This window comes from Bison bison, unplaced genomic scaffold, assembly GCF_000754665.1.
Source record: "Bison bison bison isolate TAMUID 2011002044 unplaced genomic scaffold, Bison_UMD1.0 scf7180017864032, whole genome shotgun sequence".
Lineage (NCBI taxonomy): Eukaryota > Metazoa > Chordata > Mammalia > Artiodactyla > Bovidae > Bison > Bison bison.
Window position 1 is genome coordinate 3,340,251 of NW_011494604.1, and position 20,197 is coordinate 3,360,447.

General features: G+C 34.7%; 1 protein-coding gene across 6 annotated transcripts in view; it reads right to left on the reverse strand.

The window, feature by feature from the left end:
• Window positions 1-1,223: 1,223 nt before the first annotated feature.
• The window catches only part of ZNF148 (zinc finger protein 148), a 131,826-nt gene continuing 112,852 nt past the window's right edge, over window positions 1,224-20,197 (reverse strand). For 5 of the 6 annotated variants that reach the window (XM_010834283.1, XM_010834288.1, XM_010834284.1 and 2 more), the window contains 2 exons: window positions 8,272-8,390; window positions 1,226-7,945 (listed from right to left, as the gene is read on the reverse strand). In XM_010834283.1, the coding sequence (XP_010832585.1) occupies window positions 6,347-7,945; window positions 8,272-8,390 (1,718 nt within the window). In that variant the 3' untranslated portion in view covers window positions 1,226-6,346. Of the gene's footprint in view, window positions 7,946-8,271; window positions 8,391-20,197 lie in introns of all 6 variants that reach the window. The other variant, XM_010834287.1, reaches the window with a different exon arrangement.

Sequence of the window (20,197 nt, forward strand, 5' to 3'; positions counted from 1 at the left end):
TGGCAAGGAGATAAATGGATGAAAACAAATTTCCACAAACAGGGGGGGAAAAAAAGCCATGTATGATAATTGAATCTTATCTATAAAGAAAAAACATACATTCTTACACTCTTTTTCTTAACTCTATGTTAAACTTATTTCGTCTAAAATACTGGTGACTAACATTAACACCAGACTCCTGCATTTTAGAACTGCCTGATAACGTTCTACACAAAGCTACCGTAAAGACCCTCTTACTTGTTACCCAATTTGTGTACCAAACTGTTCGCTCTATACAGACATTCTTTTCCTCTTTTTAATATTAACCTTACCAATTTTAAAATATTTATCACTAAGTTACTTGAATCAGAATATTGTGAAAAATTCAGCTAAGAAATTATTCATAAAACTGTATTCTGTATTTTATTTTTCAAACAGCCAGTGTCCACATTTTAAATGCAGAATTTGCAAATATAAATTAGTCTAATAATTCAATTAAAAATAAAACAAAAACAATTTCCTTTAGTATCACAATACGTAAAATGGTATTATAAACTCCAAATGGCAAGGTTTACTACATGACAATAATGTCAAGAAGCTCTGAAACTCATTAAACCTCTTAATGAATAGGTCAGTTTAAAGAACATTTCTCTGTTCCATGATTATGCATGAAACAAGCTTTCACTATATTATGAAGGCTCAGCAATTTATTCATGGCATAATATGGGGTCAAGCAAAATTTTATTTTTACAATGACAATAAAAAACACATTTAAACAACAACAAAAATCCTCCCAATTGTTTAAAAACAATTTTTGGAGGGTAAAATGTATTTTAAAATATATTGACTTACCAAATTTCAGTTGCCAAGCTGCTGACCACTGATGTAAAAGTCTGTATTTAAAAATATCACAGACATCTTTTAACAGTGAAAATTTCAATGTGATAAGTTTCATTGCAAAGCAATTTTCACCTGAGTAGAGTTTGAAATTTAGTGCTCATATGTTTGGAGGAGAAGTGGAGAAAGAAAGACCCACTGGTGTCAGATACTGAGTTTGTAGTTCTTTCACAATGATTTCCCAGAGGGCTGAAGAAACATCAACTATTTTATCTTCCAGGACATATATGATGCCCCCTTTTCTCCAATAAATTTGTTCTGGCATTTTATAAATTCTCAATATCCATATTCCTGTTTACCCATTTAAGCACAGCAACTCAAAATTCATTCAGTTCTATACAACAGTGTCTATATTATGTACATGTTTAATTATCAAGAGAAAATAGAAAATAAAATTTACAGTGATTGAGAAAGGGTCAGAAAATGGGATAGGAAAAGTAATACTGTATAATCAGAATATCCTATTATCCTACCAGTTTCAGTGACAAGGTTTTTTCCTTTATTAGTTGAAATACAAAGAAGGCATAGGGGCTCCCAGGAAAATAACACTATATATCAGAAAATTCAACGTGCTCCACCATCAGGATTTCCATTACACATTTAATTTCTTCTGTACAATTTTTATAAACTTTTCTTTTCAAAGTCATCAGATTTCCAGATTAAATTCAGCACTACACAGTATGCCCTTGAAGTAAAATGAGGTTACCTGCTTTATTTGGATACCAAGTTCCCTTCCAGACAGCATTAAAATAAAGACAAGTAAGACTACACAGATAAAATCCAGTATAATTCAAATCCAACAATGAAAAATTTCCCCCATTTTGTTGCAAAATTCTTTCTACTGAAATGCTCTGCTACAATAATAAAAAGCATACATTACATATAAAAGATACCAGTGTACTAAAAAGTGACAGAAGTGGACTAGCAAATCCTTCAAAGCACATTATATAAATGACTAGCATTTAAAAACATTTTCCTATAAAATGTAGGTCATATACATTTATAAATTGGCGAGTTTATTTCTAAAGCAGTGATGTGTGTGTGTTCAAATAGTTAGCTGTTCTGTACAGTATAATATCTACTCAATTCAAACTACAATAGGTTTGTCTTTCTTTGTATTGAAGTTGAACAAATTCATCTGATCAGCTGAGAAACCAAGGTTGAAAAATAAGTATCTAAAAATCAAAGTAGAAAGTTCAGCATTGTTGAAATGTAGCTATGAAATATGAAGAGAACTATTTCACAATGGAGCTGAAGTCACCTCAAAACTTATGGGCTTGAATCTAAAACAGAAACAAATATTAAAATCCAAAGCAAACCACAAAGTTAGGTAGCAGTACAGAAGCAGGAAAAAAACCACACCCCTTCCTTCAGTGTGATGGGCACTAAGTTTTGCAGTCTTCCTCCATCTTGCAGAAGAGTGGTAAGGCCATTCAATGCTTAGTGAAAGTGAGTACAGATGAAGTCAGATTTAGCCTGTCTCCCCTGCAACTTCAATTATGCTGTGTAAACAGTGTTACGTTCCAATAGGAGGAACAATGGAATTTGCTTATAAAAACTGATTAAAGATAATCATTATTACATGAAATAAAGATAATAACTCTGAAATGTTTTTAGAACTTTCCTGATGCTACTTGTAAAGTTAGCACTGCTATGTATTATTGCTTACATACAGTACAACATCATATGCCTTCTAACATAAAGCAGTACTGTGATTTGTTTGTACATATTTACAGATTCTTAAAAACAAGCTGTAAAAACATTACATACTTTCAGACAATACAAATTAGCACATTGGTACTCACTTCAAAACAAATGGAATGCATAACATTAATAAAACATCATAAAGGAAGACGCACATAAAAGTCCTTGATTGTCAAGACACGTTTATATATAAACTCTAACTGTGCAGAATTAAAGATTCAATCATAGGTACATCCTTATTTGATGAACCATATTTACAGCATGGTATTGCATAAAAAAATAAAATAATGTTTACAGGGTTTTACTTTTTTATCCATTGGATTAAAGAAAGCAACAAACACAACAAGAAATGTTTGTCTGCTGTAGTTTGTTTCCTACTAAAGTTTAAGTGAAAGAGGAAACATCCGTTTTTTATTTGCAGAATATAGCAAAAACAACTGGAAAATTATTTCCCTGAAATAAAGCAATTTGAAACGGAAAAAGTTTAAATTAAATTGCAGAGTCAAAAAGTTTCTCATCGATTATAATAGTGCTTCAAGTAAATATACTGTGGAAAAATGAGTCCTAGTTTAAAATGTTCTAAGTCTAAGAAATAGTTTTACAGTAATGCCTACTTTTAAGTTTCCCGGCTTTTTTTTTTAAACAGCCCTTTAAAAACCCAAATTAATAAAATGAAAGAAGTGGCAAAAGATCTAACCTAGCTGGCACTTTGCAAGCTTCTCTGGCCTGTGGAAATGAAAGCCTACCCTGAGCACAAGGCCTCTTTTGCCTCTCAGAACGAGAAAATTACCCGACCACTGGCAGTCCTCACTCAGCCAGAGCTAAGAGGATGGATTTCTGTGGTATCAACTAGAAAATCTGCAAGTAGATCCAAAAAATTTAAGAGCCACTTCAAATATTCTGAACTAAATGAAATATGTGTACAGTAAGTTAAAAAACAAACGCGCTTTTAGAAGATGTTCAAGAGATATTACTTCATCTAATGTCATCTGTTTCCAATCTTCAAATGTGAGAACAAGTTCTAAGAAAGCACACCTTGGCTCACATTTCACCAAGTTTAAGGATGTAAGAGTATGTTTTCATAGAACAATTTGCTCACCAAGAGAAATTAAAAAACAAAACAAAACCCAAATTGCAAAAGGATATCCTCAATATTCTGATTTAAAGCAGCACAAAAGGCTACTTGCTTTCTCTGTTAATGCCCAGATAGAAATTAAGTAACTTTCTGAAGCAAAATGGGGAAACCCAACTGTTGAGATGTTTATCATATGATGATAATATTAATACACGGTAACTCTGGTAGGCATGTAAAATTTCACAGTAAAGAGAGTAATGACTATACTTTAAGTGGTAAGTCAGTAAATTATGCCAAAATATCATTTACCTCAAAATATGCTTCTAATGTGGTAGAAAAGTCTGCCATTATGTAGATGTACAGAAATAAGGCGAACACAGGAATGCAACGCCTGAACTTCTTTCTACTTGCATTGACTGCCACTTTCAAAGGCTTACTGCTCAGCAGTACAGCCACATTCTAGAAACTGTGCTGGTGATGTTAACACAAACCAAAAACCCCAGTTTATTCTGTACCAAGTTCTCAACAGAACAGAAATTCTGATCAGGCTCAAAACAAAAACAAACAACTCAGGACATCAATGCCTACTATCACCCAATAAACAGTATGAGAAAAACACAAATGCCTATTCCTACAGAGAGCACAGTTTCATTGTTAACATCTCGCCTGAATGATGACTTCTTGAGGTTGTGATGTGCAACGCAAGACACACCATGCTTAAGAGTCAATAATGGCAAAACTTAAATATATACTTCAAAGAAGTCTAAAATTCTTGAAAAATTTGGCAGCAAAGAAAGCTGTCAAATGGGAAAGTTTCAAGCAAAGTTTAATAACCAAAGTATAGAGGAAACCACATTAAACATAATTTATATTTCTTATCATAAAACACCATATATTCAAAATAAATGTAAAAGATGTTAAGGTTAGATATTTCTTTGTTCCCTTTCTTTATGAGAACAGTCTTGGGATAACATTAAATAAAATAAAAAATAATTTAAAATGTAGAACATTCTATACTGAAACAAAGACTGAAGGTCTATAAGGCCAATATAAAAGCTAAAATGGAAATTAACAAGAAAGCTGCATCTTCAAGGGGTATTAATTTTAGATTACTGATGCTCTATCAGTATGTGTGCATTGTGACAAAGATGGTGGAAATTTAAAATAAAAAACAAAAAAGTTGGAACAAATTAAAGAGGATAATAAAATCAATATAACTGTTATTTTCCAAAAATTAAAACTGTCCAATGTGTAACTCAAACCATCATTCTTTAGAAAAGTATATATATATATATAATATGTATATATATAAAAGCATTATTTATTGTACCATGCTGTATTAAGACAAAATATTAAAAAAAACATTCGTGGTATAAGGATAAAGTCTGTAGTTTATTTAGATTTTGAAATGCAACAAAAGGTTTCCGATCACTCATCTAGCTGAAAAAGAAACTGTAGTTACTAGAATTAGTAAACACTTTTGGTTTGTAAAATTGTAATGAGCCATGTTCATTAAAAAGTAACTCAAGATAAAATAAGCAATTAAAATGCCCATTTCTTTAGTTTCTCTGGATGCTGTTTAATTATCCAATCTATCAAGATTCTAGAAAGAGAAGGATTAAACCAGATTTTACAGTTCCAAAGATACCCAATTTCCTTTTATTGTCAAAAATTAAAATTTTCAATTATGAGATGATTATGACACAACCATATCAAACCTAAAAATCTAAAACTTTTTTTACTTTGAGAAATCAAAAATACCAAATAGATTCTAAGTGCTCTATGTTAACTGAAGTGTATATGTAAAGTAAAATACAATTAAGCTTTAAAACGTGGAATATACATTTTGTATAAGCATTATGTTCTTGGGAATGTAATCTACAGAGTATCTTCTGACTAAAACTTCAAAACCTTGATACTTGCACATGAAAAAATCATAAAAAATATCTAAGTACAACTGTACAAAGAAACTGACACCAATATGCATACTTCCATATAGAAGTGAATGCTTCAACAGTTATGTATTTTGGTAAAAGTTTTGAAAGTATGCATATTTTTTAAAGTAATTAGGCTTTTAAATAGTGGAGTCTTAGACTATCAGATTTTTATTACTTTTCTCAAAAAGAAAAAGTCGATATAATGCAAAATGAAAATCAAGGGTATATGGCATATCATTCTTTAAAAGGTGGTTTCTTTTTTCCCCTCATAGGACACACTAATTTATTTAAGCCATAATCTCTTGACATTTAAACTTTTAAGTTCACTCTGTCTGTAAAGTATACTCAGATTCCCTGCTGAAGTGCCATGACTATGCTGAAAACTTAGAAACAGTATGAGTAAATTTCACACAATTACTAATCTCCTAAGAATGTACAATGATATCAGTTAGGAAACAATTGTGCGAAAGTCTCTTTTTTTTTTTCCTTTTAAACTTGGTGTAGGTGGAATAGCAAGTTTCTGATCTAAAACAAGTAATGCATTGCTTCTGTAAAGGTGACAACATGTAAGGCAGTTCAAAGAATGCTGACTAACCAAACAAAACACAGTTATTGGATTATCTTGCTATTCATATCAGCTTAACTTGTTTTAACGCATTGCTCTTAAATCTGTACAGCACTCCATTTTACACAGAGTAACCCCACTCTTGATTAATCTGTTCTAAAGTGCCAGTATTATTTACACATTTTTTTTTTAGCCAAAAGTCTGGCCAGTTGTAGCATCAGGTGAGGATGTCATCCCAGCTCTATTATCATTTACATTCACCAAGGGAAATTCTGGAAACTCAGCACTTGTCCCTGGTCCCCGAAGGTTCACCTGTCCATTGGCAGTGCTAAACTGAGTAGCTATTCCAGCTCTGGATCCATGATATGGAGCACGGAAGGGTTGTTCAAAAGAGCTCATTTGGTAAGCTTGGTGGACAGGCTGAGCCTCAGCTTTCTTCTGAGAAGTCACTTGATCCAAAAAGTCCTGTGTTGATGTGGCAGAAGCATGGTTTGTCTCATCACCTGAAAAGGGAAATGAGTGCTGTGAATCACCAACTATGAGTCCAAAGTGGGATTTATCCGGAGTTGTTCTTAGTGGAGAATTCATTCCTGAACGAAAGCTATTGATGGGCATGGCTGCATAGACTTGCTTGTCTATGGAAGAGAATGCTGGCTGATTTGGAAGGGTCTGGTTATCAGTCACAAAGTTAAGGCTCGGGCTATTCAAATAGGCATCATTTTGGCTAGTTCTGTCCAAAGCCTGCTGCAGAAACTTTGAGTATTCCTGCAACATGTTGGCTTTATCTGATGAGGATGCTTGGGAGCTTGATCCAACATTCTCCGACTGGGTAACCTCAGGTACTTCTGAAGAATTTATTGATATGCTAGAAGTCACCTCAGTGTCCGCAACACTGAATGATATCTCATGCTGTCCATTAGCTTTATGGGAATAATGATCCAACAGAGTCTGTAGTACCTCATCTGGAATAACATTTTTGTCGTGATTACTCTTTATCTCCACATTCAGTGCCTGTGAATCTAATATGGATGCTGTGGTACTCTCATCAATGACACTTGCCACAGCTGCTTGTGTTACAGACGGCTGAGAAGCTATAGTGCCCACATTCAGCGCATACTCCCTACTATTGTTACTCGCTGCCTGAAGATACCGCTTCTTCTTCAAAAACTGCATGGCATCATCATAGTTAGTGCTACTGTGCACAGGTTTACTGGGCCCCTCTTGCAAATTGTCAACCTGGTCAATATCAGCATTGCCTTCTGAGTCCAGTAAAGCTTGTTTGTCCACAAGTTCAAAAGCATATTTTGAAACTTTGCTCTCTTCATATGTGGATAAAGGTGAAATCGTTTGATTCTGCTCCAATGGCTGTTTCAGACTTCTCTTACTATTAATTTTCTTGAGGACCAACTTAGGTGGATGTATTTCTCCTGATGCATCTTCTAAATGCGATCCCCCAACTGAGGAATGGGGCATTTCCACAGCATACTCTGCCACCATATACTCATCTTTCACTTTCGTACTTGACGAGTAAAGAGGCAAGTAATCATTTTTGTCCTTCTTTAGGTCAGATTTGTCCAAAGAACTCTCTTTGTCCATCCCGGATGATTTTTTCTCAGTTTTCTGCCTTTTCTTTTTTGGCAGTGAGTTATCTTTTGGTGATGTAGAAAAGCCAGAATCTTCCTCAGATGTCAGAAGGCCACCTTTGATGGCACATCTGTTTAGTTTTTTATCATGATTTTCATGGCACATACGTTTATGTTTCAAAACACGATCTGTTCTGGAAAAATACTGTCGAATTCAAAGTTCGGAAGGGAGTTTTTTGTTTTAGTTTTGTGTTTTGGTCAACCAAGAAAAGAAAAGAAAAAAGCAATTAATATAAAGATAGATATAAGTGTAATAATATGAGCAACTCCAAACTAATTTCCTGAGCCAACTGTCTATTATAAATTGAATCAACAACAGTTAGGAAATTCTTCAAATAGCTTTAGTAGTTACTAACATTTTCTAATTTAATTCATTAGAATTATTTTATAACTGAATTCCAGACAGAAGACTTTCAATGTCAGTCATGCCTCAATAAAGTAACTTTTTAAAAAATTCAAACCACATCTTACCTGTAAACAGTATTCACACTGGTAAGGTTTTTCTCCACTATGAGTTCTCTTATGCCTTTCCATATGGTATTTTTGAATGAATCTCATACCACATTCATCACAGCGAAATGGTTTTTCACCTAGTATATGATACATAAAGTTTAAAACAAAACAAATACTGTGAAATATAAGTTAGTGAATTACTTTACCACAAGAATCTCTAATAAATTACTTTACCACAAGAACGCTGCCATACTTTGTTCTTTTTAAGTGACATAAGTCTTTATTCTAAATATATCTTCCAATTTATTTTGTCAAGAATATCTTGCTTTACAAAAATGAAAGAGAGCGGCACATGCCATTGAGAAGACAAGACTGAAGGCACACATGCTCAATCTCCCAGCCTTTTATTATATGTACACATAAAATACTCTTTCCACAGAGACCAGTATGACCAAGAACTTCACAGTAATATGAATGGGTCTCAGTAGAGTGGTTAACATCTAATCGTTTTTTCAATCATACAAAAAATATTTTAGAAAAATTTTTGAAAAAGAAAAGGTTACCCATACATAGACCAACACAATTCTGAGTATATTTTTTTAAATTCATGTCTTTTCAAAGATTTTTGTGCTTAAACAAAATCTAAATCCTAAGAAAATATATTTTAAATCTAATTTATCAAAACATAAAACAAGTTTAAATCAGAGCTAGGTTTTAAAAGTAATGTTTGTTTATATTGATTCTCTTTTCCTCAACTCAAATGAGCATTTTTCAAGTCCTTCTGGGAAAGAATTAAAATGAGCGATGTTAACTGGACACAGAACCCCCACCCCACCTCCAATTTTTTTAAAATGACAAAAGGACTTCTTAGCTTGAAGGAACCATCTTATGAAGATCTAAAATAGTTTGCACTGATAAAGCCACAGCCTAAGTAAACAGAAGGGTGTGACGAGAAGTCACACCCTTCACCTATTTGGAAAACCACTGTTTCTACTTTATTAGTCAACAAAATTTTACTAAATTCTTCTCCTCTACCCATAACCCCTCTGTAAGAGGTTAAAAATTAAAGACTTGTTACTTGTCCTTAAACAGTTTATAACATAATTGGGAAAACATGATACAAATATTACAAGGGAACAACTAACAAAACTATACCCAGCTCTGGTTTACTTTCACAACTTTATAACCCACTAGCTCTCTTCTTGAACTTTCCTCCAGTCAAATTGAAGAACCTACCATCCTCATGCTTTCCTACTTCTGCCTGTTTCATGCTGCTCCTTAAGTCCACTTCTGTGTGTTCAGATACTACGCCCCCCTCGAGGACCAACCCACCTGCTCTAGAATACGTTGCCCTATTCTCCCAGAGGAAAGGTATCTTTATCTTCTCTGTTGTTCAGTTGCTAAGTCCTGTCTGACTCTCTGTGACCTCCGGGACTGCAGCACACCAGGCTTCCCTGTCCTTCACTATCTCCCAGAATTTGCTCAAACTCAAGTGATGCTATCCAACCATCTCATCCTCTGTAGTCCCCTTCTCCTCCTGCCTTCAATCTTGACCAACATCAGGGTCTTTTCCAATGAGCTGCCTCTTCGCATCACATGGCCAAAGTACTGGAGCTTCAGCTTTTGCATCAGTCCTTCCAATGGATATCCAGAGTTGATTTCCACGAGGACTGACTGGTTTGATCTCCTTGCAGTCCAAGGGACTCTCGAGGGTCTTTTCCAACACCACAGTTCAAAATTCTTTGACATTCAACCTTCTTTATGGTCCAGCTCTCATATCTGTACATGACTACTGGAAAAACCATAGCTTTGACTAGATGGATCTTTATCAGCAAAGAGATGTCTCTGCTTTTTAATATGCTGTCTAGGTGTATCACAGCTTTTCTTCCAAGAACATCTTTTCATTTCATTAAATTATCATCAAATTATCTTCTTTAACTTTCCACAGAACTGTAGCTGTACCTTTCCTAAGGCACTCATTACTTTCATCTCAATAATTAGTCTACAACTCTACTCTTTTACTAAAGTTCTTTAGGTCAGAATCGGGGCCCAAATTATCTTTATGTAGCTCAAATTACTTAGGGCAATTTTTTAAGTGCCACATGAATGGCATAAAGGATTATTACAGAGGCTTGTTAGTGGAAAAAACCATTATCATGAACTGGTATGGTTTGGAAAAGTTTCTTGGAAGTGTCAGAATCTATGCTGAGCAGTCGTTAAAAGAGACTGTGTATATGTGATTAAAGCCAAGAAAAGAATATTTAGTGGGGAATAATAGAGCAAGTAAGGGTTTAGATATTATAAGATATACTGGAGAATCACAACAAACTGTGAAAAATGGGAATACCAAACCACCTCACCTGCCTCCTGAGAAATCTGTATGCAGGTCAAGAAGCAACAATTAGAACTGGACATGGAACAACAGACTGGTTCCCAATATAGGGAAAGGAGTACGTCAAGGCTGTATATTGCCACCTTGCTTTTTTAAGTTATATGCAGAGTACATTATGCGAAATGCCAGGCTGGATGAAGCACGAGCTGGAATCAAGATTGCCAGGAGAAATATCAGTAACCTGAGATATGAAGATGACGCCACCCTTATGGCAGAAAGTGAAGAGGAACTAGAGAGTCTCTTGATGAAAGTGAAAGAGGAGAGTGAAAAACTTGGCTTAAAACTCAATATTCAAAAAAAGATCATGGCATCTGGTCCCATCACTTCATGGCAAAAAGATGGGGAAACAATGGAAACAGTGACAGACTATTTTTTGGGGCTCCAAAATCACTGCAGATGGTGACTGCAGCCATGAAATTAAAAGACACCTGCTCCTTGGAAGAAAAGCTATGACCAATCTAGACAGCATATTAAAAGGCAGAGACATAACTTTGCCAACAAAGGTCCGTCTAGTCAAAGCTATGGTTTTTCCAGTAGTCACGTATGGATGTGAGAGTTGGGACTGTGAAGAAAGCTGAGTGCAGAAAAATTGATGTGTTTGAACTGTGGTTTTGGAGAAGACTCTTGAGAGTCCCTTGGACAGCAAGGAAATCAAACCAGTCAATCCTCAAGGAAATCAGTCCTGAATATCACTGGAAGAACTGATGCTGAAGCTGAAACTCCAACACTTTGGCCACCTGATGCAAAGAACTGATTCACTGAAAAAGACCCTGATGCTCAGAAAGACTGAAGGCAGGAGGAGAAGGGGACGACAGAGGATGAGATGGTTGGATGACATCACCAACTCAATGGACATGAGTTTGAGCAAGTTCTGGGAGCTGGTGATGGACAAGGAGGCCTACCATGCTACAGTCCATGGGGTTGCAAAGAATTGGACACGACTGATCGACTGAACTGATACTGGAGAAATGGTGCCTAAGAAGAGACTTTAACTTGGCAATAAGTCAACTATTTGAAACTTTCAAGAATGCCAACTTCAGTAATTGCTATGGAGTTAACTAAATTTTAGGGCTGAAGGGACTTTGCAATGACTTCAAACTGTGCTCTTGGGAGCTCCACAGAGGCCCCCAAAGGCTAATGTGGCAAATGGCTCTAAGCTTCCACCCAGAATTCAGGAGGAAATAGCTCTACTTCTGTACACAGGGGGTCTGAGTAAGGACTCCAAGGGTTTAGAGACTAGAATGAAGAACCTAACACAATTAACCTCTACCAATTTACTTATCATTACAAAAACAAAGTCCAGAAAAGTTAAGGTATTTGTTCAACAAACGCTGGGAGAGAAGATCACTTACTTAGAACATTTCAAAGGGAAAGAAATGAGAAAAAGGAGGTGAGAATAGACAATCCATTCGAGATTAAGAATTGTTAAGGATGAGGAACTTAACTAAAACTGAAATGGACTATTATGGTGACTAATCAAAAGAACAAGATCTCAGAGGAACTAGGATGAAAAGGGAAAGTACAAGTATTATTTTTTAAAAAGTAAGAATAGATGCATATTTTGAAGTAAAAAGATGTATATGATAGAGCACATTAAAATCAGAAGTTGATTTAGATCATTTTTCAAAAGTGAGAGAGGATAAAGAGAAAATTAGTGAATGAATTAGAATTCAACTAATTCTCCATGAGAAGACTTTAATATTGTTAATAATGATATAACACCTCACACTGGTCAAAGCAGAAGGTGACACACTGATCCTAAAATTCAAATGGAAATGCAAGGGATTCAGAGCAGCTAAAGCAATTTTGAAAAAGAAAACTCAGATCTCCCAACTTCAAAACTTACAGCCAAAGGCCTAAGGAGACATACATATTAAATAACAGAACTGAGAGTCTAAAAATAATCTTTACATTTACAGTTAACCGACCTTTCATTATAGTTGCCAAGATACTTCAGTGGGGAAAAAGTCTTTTCAACAATAATACTGGGACAATTTGATACCCATATGCAAAAGAATGGGATTGGACCTCAACTTCGCATTGCATACAAAAATTAACTCAAAATAGATCATAGGCCTAAATGTGAAAACTATAACCATCAAACTCTTTAATATATGAATAAATCTTGACTTTAGATTATGTGGGCAATGATTTCTTAGATATCACACCAAAAGCATAAGCAACCAAACAAAAAATAAATAAAATATACCTCATCAAAATGAACCTTTGTTCTTCAAAGGACACTATCAAGAATGTGAACAGACAAAATGCTATGGTAGCTGCTGTGAGAAATAATCTGCCAAAATGTTAAACTTAGAATTACCATATAAGCCAACAGTTTTACTCCTAGGTACCAACCCAAAGAACTGAAAACAGGTATTCATTCAGAGATTTGTAAACCAAAACACATAACAGCATTATGCACAGCAAGCAAAAGACGGAAACAACCCAAGGGTCCACCAACAGATGAATGGATAAACAAAATGTGATACATACAGAAGATGGAATATTTTTCAGCCACAAAAAGAAATGAATTTCTGATACATGATATAACATGAATGAACCTTGAAGAAATCATACTAAGAGAAAGAAGCTAGACATAAAAAGAACAAATACTGAGTGATTCCATCTATAAGAAATACCTAGAATAGGCAAATTCACATGGATAGAAAGTAGAATAAAGGTTACCAGGGATTGGAAGAGAGAGGAAAGGAGGGTTATTGCTTAATGGCTACAAGTTTTTGTTTGTGTATAATTTTGTTACACAATGTCATAAATATACTTCATGCCACTACACTGCATAGTTAAAAATTATTAAAACGGTAAATTTAGTTACAGTTTTTTTTCTTATAAGGTGAAAAGACAACCCAGGAATGGGATAAAATATTTTCAAATCATGTTTCTGAAAAGGGATGTCTATCTAGTGTATTAAAAAAGCAACCCAAAAACCACTTATAACTCAACAGTAAAAAGACAAATTATCTAATTTAATAACAAGCAATGGATCTAAACAGACATTTCTCCAAAGAAAATACACAAATAACCAATAAGTACATAAAAAATGCTCAACATTCTTACTTATTATGAGTGTTGAGTGAAGTCACTCAGTTGTGTCCAACTCTTTGTGACCCTATGGTCTGTAGCCTACCAGGCTCCTCCATCCATGGGATTCTGCAGGCAAGAGTACTGGAGTGGGTTGCCATTTCCTTCTCCAGGGTATCCTCCCGACCCAGGTCTCCCGCGTTGTAGGCAGACGCTTTACCGTCTGAGCCACCAGGGAAGTCCCTTCCTTACTTATTAGGGAAATGCAAATCAATATCACAATGAGATACCACTTCATACCCAACAGGACAATTACAGTAGAAAGGACAATAATAACAAGCGTTAGCACGGATGCAGAGAAATTGGAATTCTTATGCTTGGGTGGTAGGATTGTAAAGTGGTGCAGCATCTTTGGAAAACAATTTTGCAGATCCTTAACAGTTACCATACCATATAACTCAGCAATTCCACTCCAAAGCATACACCCAAGAGTACTAAAACATTATTTCCACACAAAAACAAATAAGTAAAAACAACCCAAATGTCCCTTAATAGAATAAATGAACAAAACATGGTATATTCATACATGGAACATCATTTAGCTATATAAAGGAATAGAAGTACATGTCGCAACATGAATGAACTTTTAAAACAGTATGCTAAGTGAAAGGAGTTAGGCAAACAAACCACCTACTGTATGATTCCATTCATATGAAATGTCCGTAACAGGGAAATCCATAGAAACAGAAAGTAGATTAAAGATTGCCTAGTGCTGGGAGGTATGGTACAGGATTTTAGAATGGTGAAGGTTATTCTAACTTAGAATAGACTGTTAAGAGTCCTGTGACAGTTGTACAACTCTGTCAATATACTATAAACTACTGAACTGCACACTTTAAAGGGATGGGGTTTTTGACACTGTGAATTATATTTCAATAAAGTTGCAAATTTATATACTGCAAGTTAACACAACTGACATCATACAAAGTGAGTAAGATTATTTCTTCCCGCAAGGCGCAAACAATTGAATTCAAAATAAATTAACTGGAGAAAAATCATGCTTGAATTATTAACTATGTATTAGTACATGTTGGGTAGGAAATGGCAACCCCAGTAGGCTACAGTCCATGTGGCTACAAATAGTCGGACATGACTGAATGAGTGACACACACACACACACACACATTAGTACATGATCAAGAATTAAAAGCTCATTTAACTAGAAGCAGCATTAACAAACCTAAACAAAAAGGTACTAGAAACATTAATACCTTAAAAGAAATTTGTACAAATGTTCCCTCGTTGCTTAAAAAAAAACAAAAATCAAAATAAAACTAAAAAACCAAACAACTTTCATGGCCCCTTAAACAGAACAATTACAATGGCCAAGTCAGCCAGGATTAATGTAGACACAAATTTATCTTCCATAGTCATTTACTTCTTGAGTACTCACTTTTGATATACTTATTTCTAATCCTTTGTCTGTTTTCTCCTTTAATATTTTCCTTTTTCACTATATCATCTTTCTTCACATCTTTTTCTCCCATTCCCCCCTCCCTTCTTCTCTCACTTTTTAACTAGCTATTCCAGAAATAAGACTTTTTAAAATTTAAGTTTTGTCATTTAAGGATCCTTCTTTGTTTATGGATTAGATCACGTACTTAAATGGTTCAAAAAAAAACCACACAAAAACACAAAACAATACAGACAAGTATATGGGAAAAAGTTTTCTTCCTATCTTTGCCCCTCCATTGGTACCCACATTTACTTGTTGGGGCTCTGTTTCCTTCCAGTTTCTTGACCCAAGCATAAAGAAAAATAAGTACATATTCTTTTTATAATTTTTCTCTCTTTCCTATGTGACTATAGCATATTTTATTGTGTTTAGAGATCTTGTCAGTAGAAAAAGAATTAGCTCATTTGTTCTGACAACTGATATATCTTTCACTGATGGACACACATTTAACCAGTCCCTATTATTTCCAAATATTTCCTATTATAAATGATATTGTAATAGATATCCTGTCAATATATTAATTCATACATTTACAGGTACATTTGTAGGGTAAATTCTCAGAAACAGAATTCCTGATCAAATAATAAAAATATCTGTGATTGTGAAATACACTGACAAGTTGGTCTCCATGGAGATATTAATGTATATTTCACCACCCATGTATGAGTGACTGTTTCCCTATAACCCTGCCATAAACTACTATGTTGTTAAACATCTTGATGACTTCAAATACATGAAAAAACAGTATTTCAGTATGAGGTTGACCATCTTATATGTCATTTTTCTATGAACTGTCTATATCTATCTTTCACCTTTTATTTTTTTAAACTAGGTTGCTGATCTTTCTTGTGATGATTTATAAGAGCTTTATTAAAGAGACTGGTCTTTTGATTGTATGAGTTCTACAACTATTTTCCATGGGTTTTTTTTGGTGCGTGATTCTTTGTGACCCTACGGACTGAGGCCACCAGGCTCCTCTGTCCATGGACTCTCCAGGAAAGAATATACGGAAGTGGGTTGCCACGCCCTCCTCCAGAGGATCTTCCCCACCTAGGGATTGAACCCGCATCTCTCATGTCCCCTAAAATGGCAGGTAGGTTCTTTACCATTAGTGCCATCTTTACATAGATGAATTATCAAACATTTATTTTATGGATATTAAATTTTGAGTACTTTCAGAATTTTCCCGTTCCAATCTGTCCATATTTTTAATGACACATAGGTAGTTTCATCTTTTACATTAAATCTGATACATTTGGAGCTCATCCTGAGGTAGAAAGTGATGGATAAAAGTCTGTCTTTCCAGATGGCTATCCTGGTTTTCCCACAGAATTTACTGCAAGGTTCAGCTTTACTTGATCATTTTTTTATCATAATCATATACTAGTAAGTTCTACAGGTCTATTTCCAGACTTTATATTCTATTCTATCAGACTATTAATAAGCCAGAACCAACATATTTTAGTTTTTAAGACTTTATATACTTTATCATTTGGTAGGACTAATCACTCTACGTGCTTCAGTCCATGGGGTTGCAGAGTCGGACATGACTTAGTGAACAACAATCCCCCTCATTGTTCTTCTTTTATTTTTGTCTGGTTTGTCGTATTTGTCCACTTTTCAAAACACTTCTGAATTAGCTGGTTTAATATCTGGGGTGAGAGGAAGGGACAGTTGCCTGAAATATTTAGGTTAACTTATGGAAAACTGATACACTTTATGAGCTTTATGAAGATGCCTCTTCTAACTGAAAAAAAGAAAGGGAAAGAAGTTTTGTTCTGTGTCCTCAACAGAGTTTTAATAATTTCCCAATATGGAACTTTCCACATTTCTTATTGTGATATTATAAAGGGTTATTTTCTTCCATTATATCTTCTACTGTGTGTGTTATTTACATACAAAGTATATGGTTTTTGGCAGTTTTAGTGAATTTGCTGGTGTACAGTCATTTTCAGTTGACTCTCATGGGTTTTCCAAGTTTACAATAATATTGTTTGCAGACAGTTATTTTTAAACTATAATATTTTTCTCTTGCTACTTCTGCTGGCTACTATTCTCAAATATTATGTTAAAAATAATGGTAATAATGTGCTCTGTATCTTCTTCCCAACTTTGGTACTTTCATATATCTCTTAAATAGAAATGAAAATAAAATGACTGGTAAATATTTCCTTAAGAAACATGAAAACACTTAAGTTAAATTTCTTTCCAGAGCCTCTCTACTGGAAAAGGAAGACAATCTATACAACACTTGAGTGACTTTAAGGTGAACAGGAAAGGTTTGTTTACATGAAAAATACTAAGAATTTTGTAAATACTGTTTGCAATTCAGGAAAGCAATAACATGGTGAAGAAGAAACAATCTCAAGCTGTTCTACTAATGATACTTTTCCAATACCCAAGGAGCCTGGAGTTTCATTTTTACCAGTTATCAATGAGACGACGTTGCAGTGTTTCCTTTTTTCCCACTGCAGTGTTTTTTCCTGGTAACTTGACACTGAGTTGTTTAAGGGCAAGAATTCTTACTTAAAATGTGTGTAAATATTAGGGAAAATTATATACAAGAAACTGATAAGGACATAAGTTTTATGAACAAAATACCTCACAATGACAATATATTAATCTGACTTTTGGTAGTTTCAACCAATCTGCTTTTTCCTCTTCAATCATTCTAATCTGGCTTCTGTACTTACTTTATCAAAATGGTTGTCGTAGATCACCTTCAGGTTAAATACAACCAAATCTTTTCAGTTATCATAGCAGACCTCTCAGCAGGATTTGATTCCGGTGATCCCTTTCTTTTTTCTTGATTTCTGTGACATTCATGCTCTTTCAACCTCTCTAACGGCTCCTTCTCAATCAAGGCTCTTTCCAGTTCACTCTCCTCCCTCCAACTATGAAATATTTTAGTTCTTTATGGCTTCCTTCTAAACTACCTGCTTTTCTCCTTCTATATACTTATCTTTGGCAAGAAGGGAAACTCATCTATTTCCACGGCTTTAATTACTCTCAACTCTGAGCTCCAGATCATGCATCCAAACTGCCTACACTTCCATGACACTCATGGATCTCAAATGTATCGTATGTATCTCAAATGTATCACTAATGATCTTCAACCCACAGCTTAGTTCTTATCCAGACTCCCTCTTTGTATGAATTCTTACTCAAAATATGGATAAATATTAGGGAATTTCATCCACCTAGTTTTGCAAACCCGGAGGAGGCGATGGCACCCCACTCCAGTACACCTGCCTGGAAAATCCCATGGACAGAGAAGCCTAGTTGGCTGCAGTCCATGGGGTCACTAAGAGTTGGATACGACTGAGTGATTTCACTTTCACTTTTCACTTTCATGCACTGGAGAAGGAAATGGCAATCCACTCCAGTGTTCTTGCCTGGAGAATCCCAGGGACAGGGGAGCCTGGTGGGCTTCCGTCTATGGGGTCACACAGAGTCGGACACGACTGAAGTGACTTAGCAGCAGTAGCAGTTTACACAACTTTTCTCTTCAACCCCTCCGTATTCAACTGGTTAACACATTACTGACCTACTGATTCTACCTACTAAGTACCTGTCAAATCTGCCCAGTTCTTTCCGTTACTTTCCACTGTCATCACCCAAGTCCAAGATACTCTCATCTTCTGGCCTGGACTACTATCTAATATCCTCCTAACAACAGTCTTTTTGTGATTCACTCTTGTCTCTTTCCAATTCCACACCACAGCTAGATTTTATTAACATTAAGTACATGTGATCATGTATAAAGCCTACAGTTCCTAGGATCAATACACACACAAACACGCAGCACTCCATTCATTACCATCTGGCCCTGTATCTTTCTCTGATCTTTCTTTACAATACTCCTCTTCACCTTCTGAGCTCTAACCAAAACCTTCTTTCAATTCCTAGTACTGTCATGCTTTTTCTTCTCCCAGGATCATTTTCTCTTATAACTCCTCCTGCAAACCAATTCATCATCATGATAGTCAATCTAAAGTGCTTTACACTCAAAAAATAGTACCTACTATTCTTAGTAATCAGAATGAAAATGGCAATCATTTTAATAATGAAGTCTTCATAAAATCTAGGTCAAAATACTTAAATTATTTAGATATTATGACATCAAATATAATAATATAAAATACTATAATATTTAGGTATTATGATATCTATGACTATGTTCACATGGCCTAGTAATACATACTTGGTAACACAAGGGATTTTCTATCTTTAATAAGTCATAAAAGCAGAGAAAATAAAATTTACAAGTATAGCACATATTATACTAATCAAAAAAGATTATTCATTACTATGAGAACCACTATAAGTACTTAAGATTATAGATTTTAGAACCAGACTAGCTGGGTTTTAGTGCTATCTCAGGATTTCTTAACTGTGAGACACTGATCATGTTATTTAAATTCTTCTTAATATTCTCATCTGTAAAGTGAAAACATTAATAAAATACATATTGGAGCCAAATGTTAAATGAGATAACCTGTGTGAGTAACTAGTCTTTGCTTAAGAAAAATCTAGCAAATTTTAATAGCTCAATAAACATGAGCTATTAAACATATAACTTAAGAGGCTGATGTAAATGATTATCACTATATTAACACATTGATTACAGTTAAAATCCAGTGACTAGGCTACATATCCCAAATCAAAGTATCCTTAAGCTAGACAGACAATTCAGGAAAACAGGAAACAAAGAGGATTACTGAAATAATTATATAGAAACATAATCACACTCCCAGTAACTTGCTTTAAACTTCAGAGCATTTAAGAAATAAGAAGGTCACTTACTGCACAATTAAATTTATCTAACATTCTCAAAATGGCATACAACTATAAAGATGGAAAACACATTAGTGTTTGTCAGGAGTTAATTATGGAGGAGAGGGAACGAAAGAAGTCGTGTGACTGTAGACAGTACAAGGAAACTTTCTATAATAAGATGAAGGTACCAGTAAAATTTAAAAACAAATAAACAC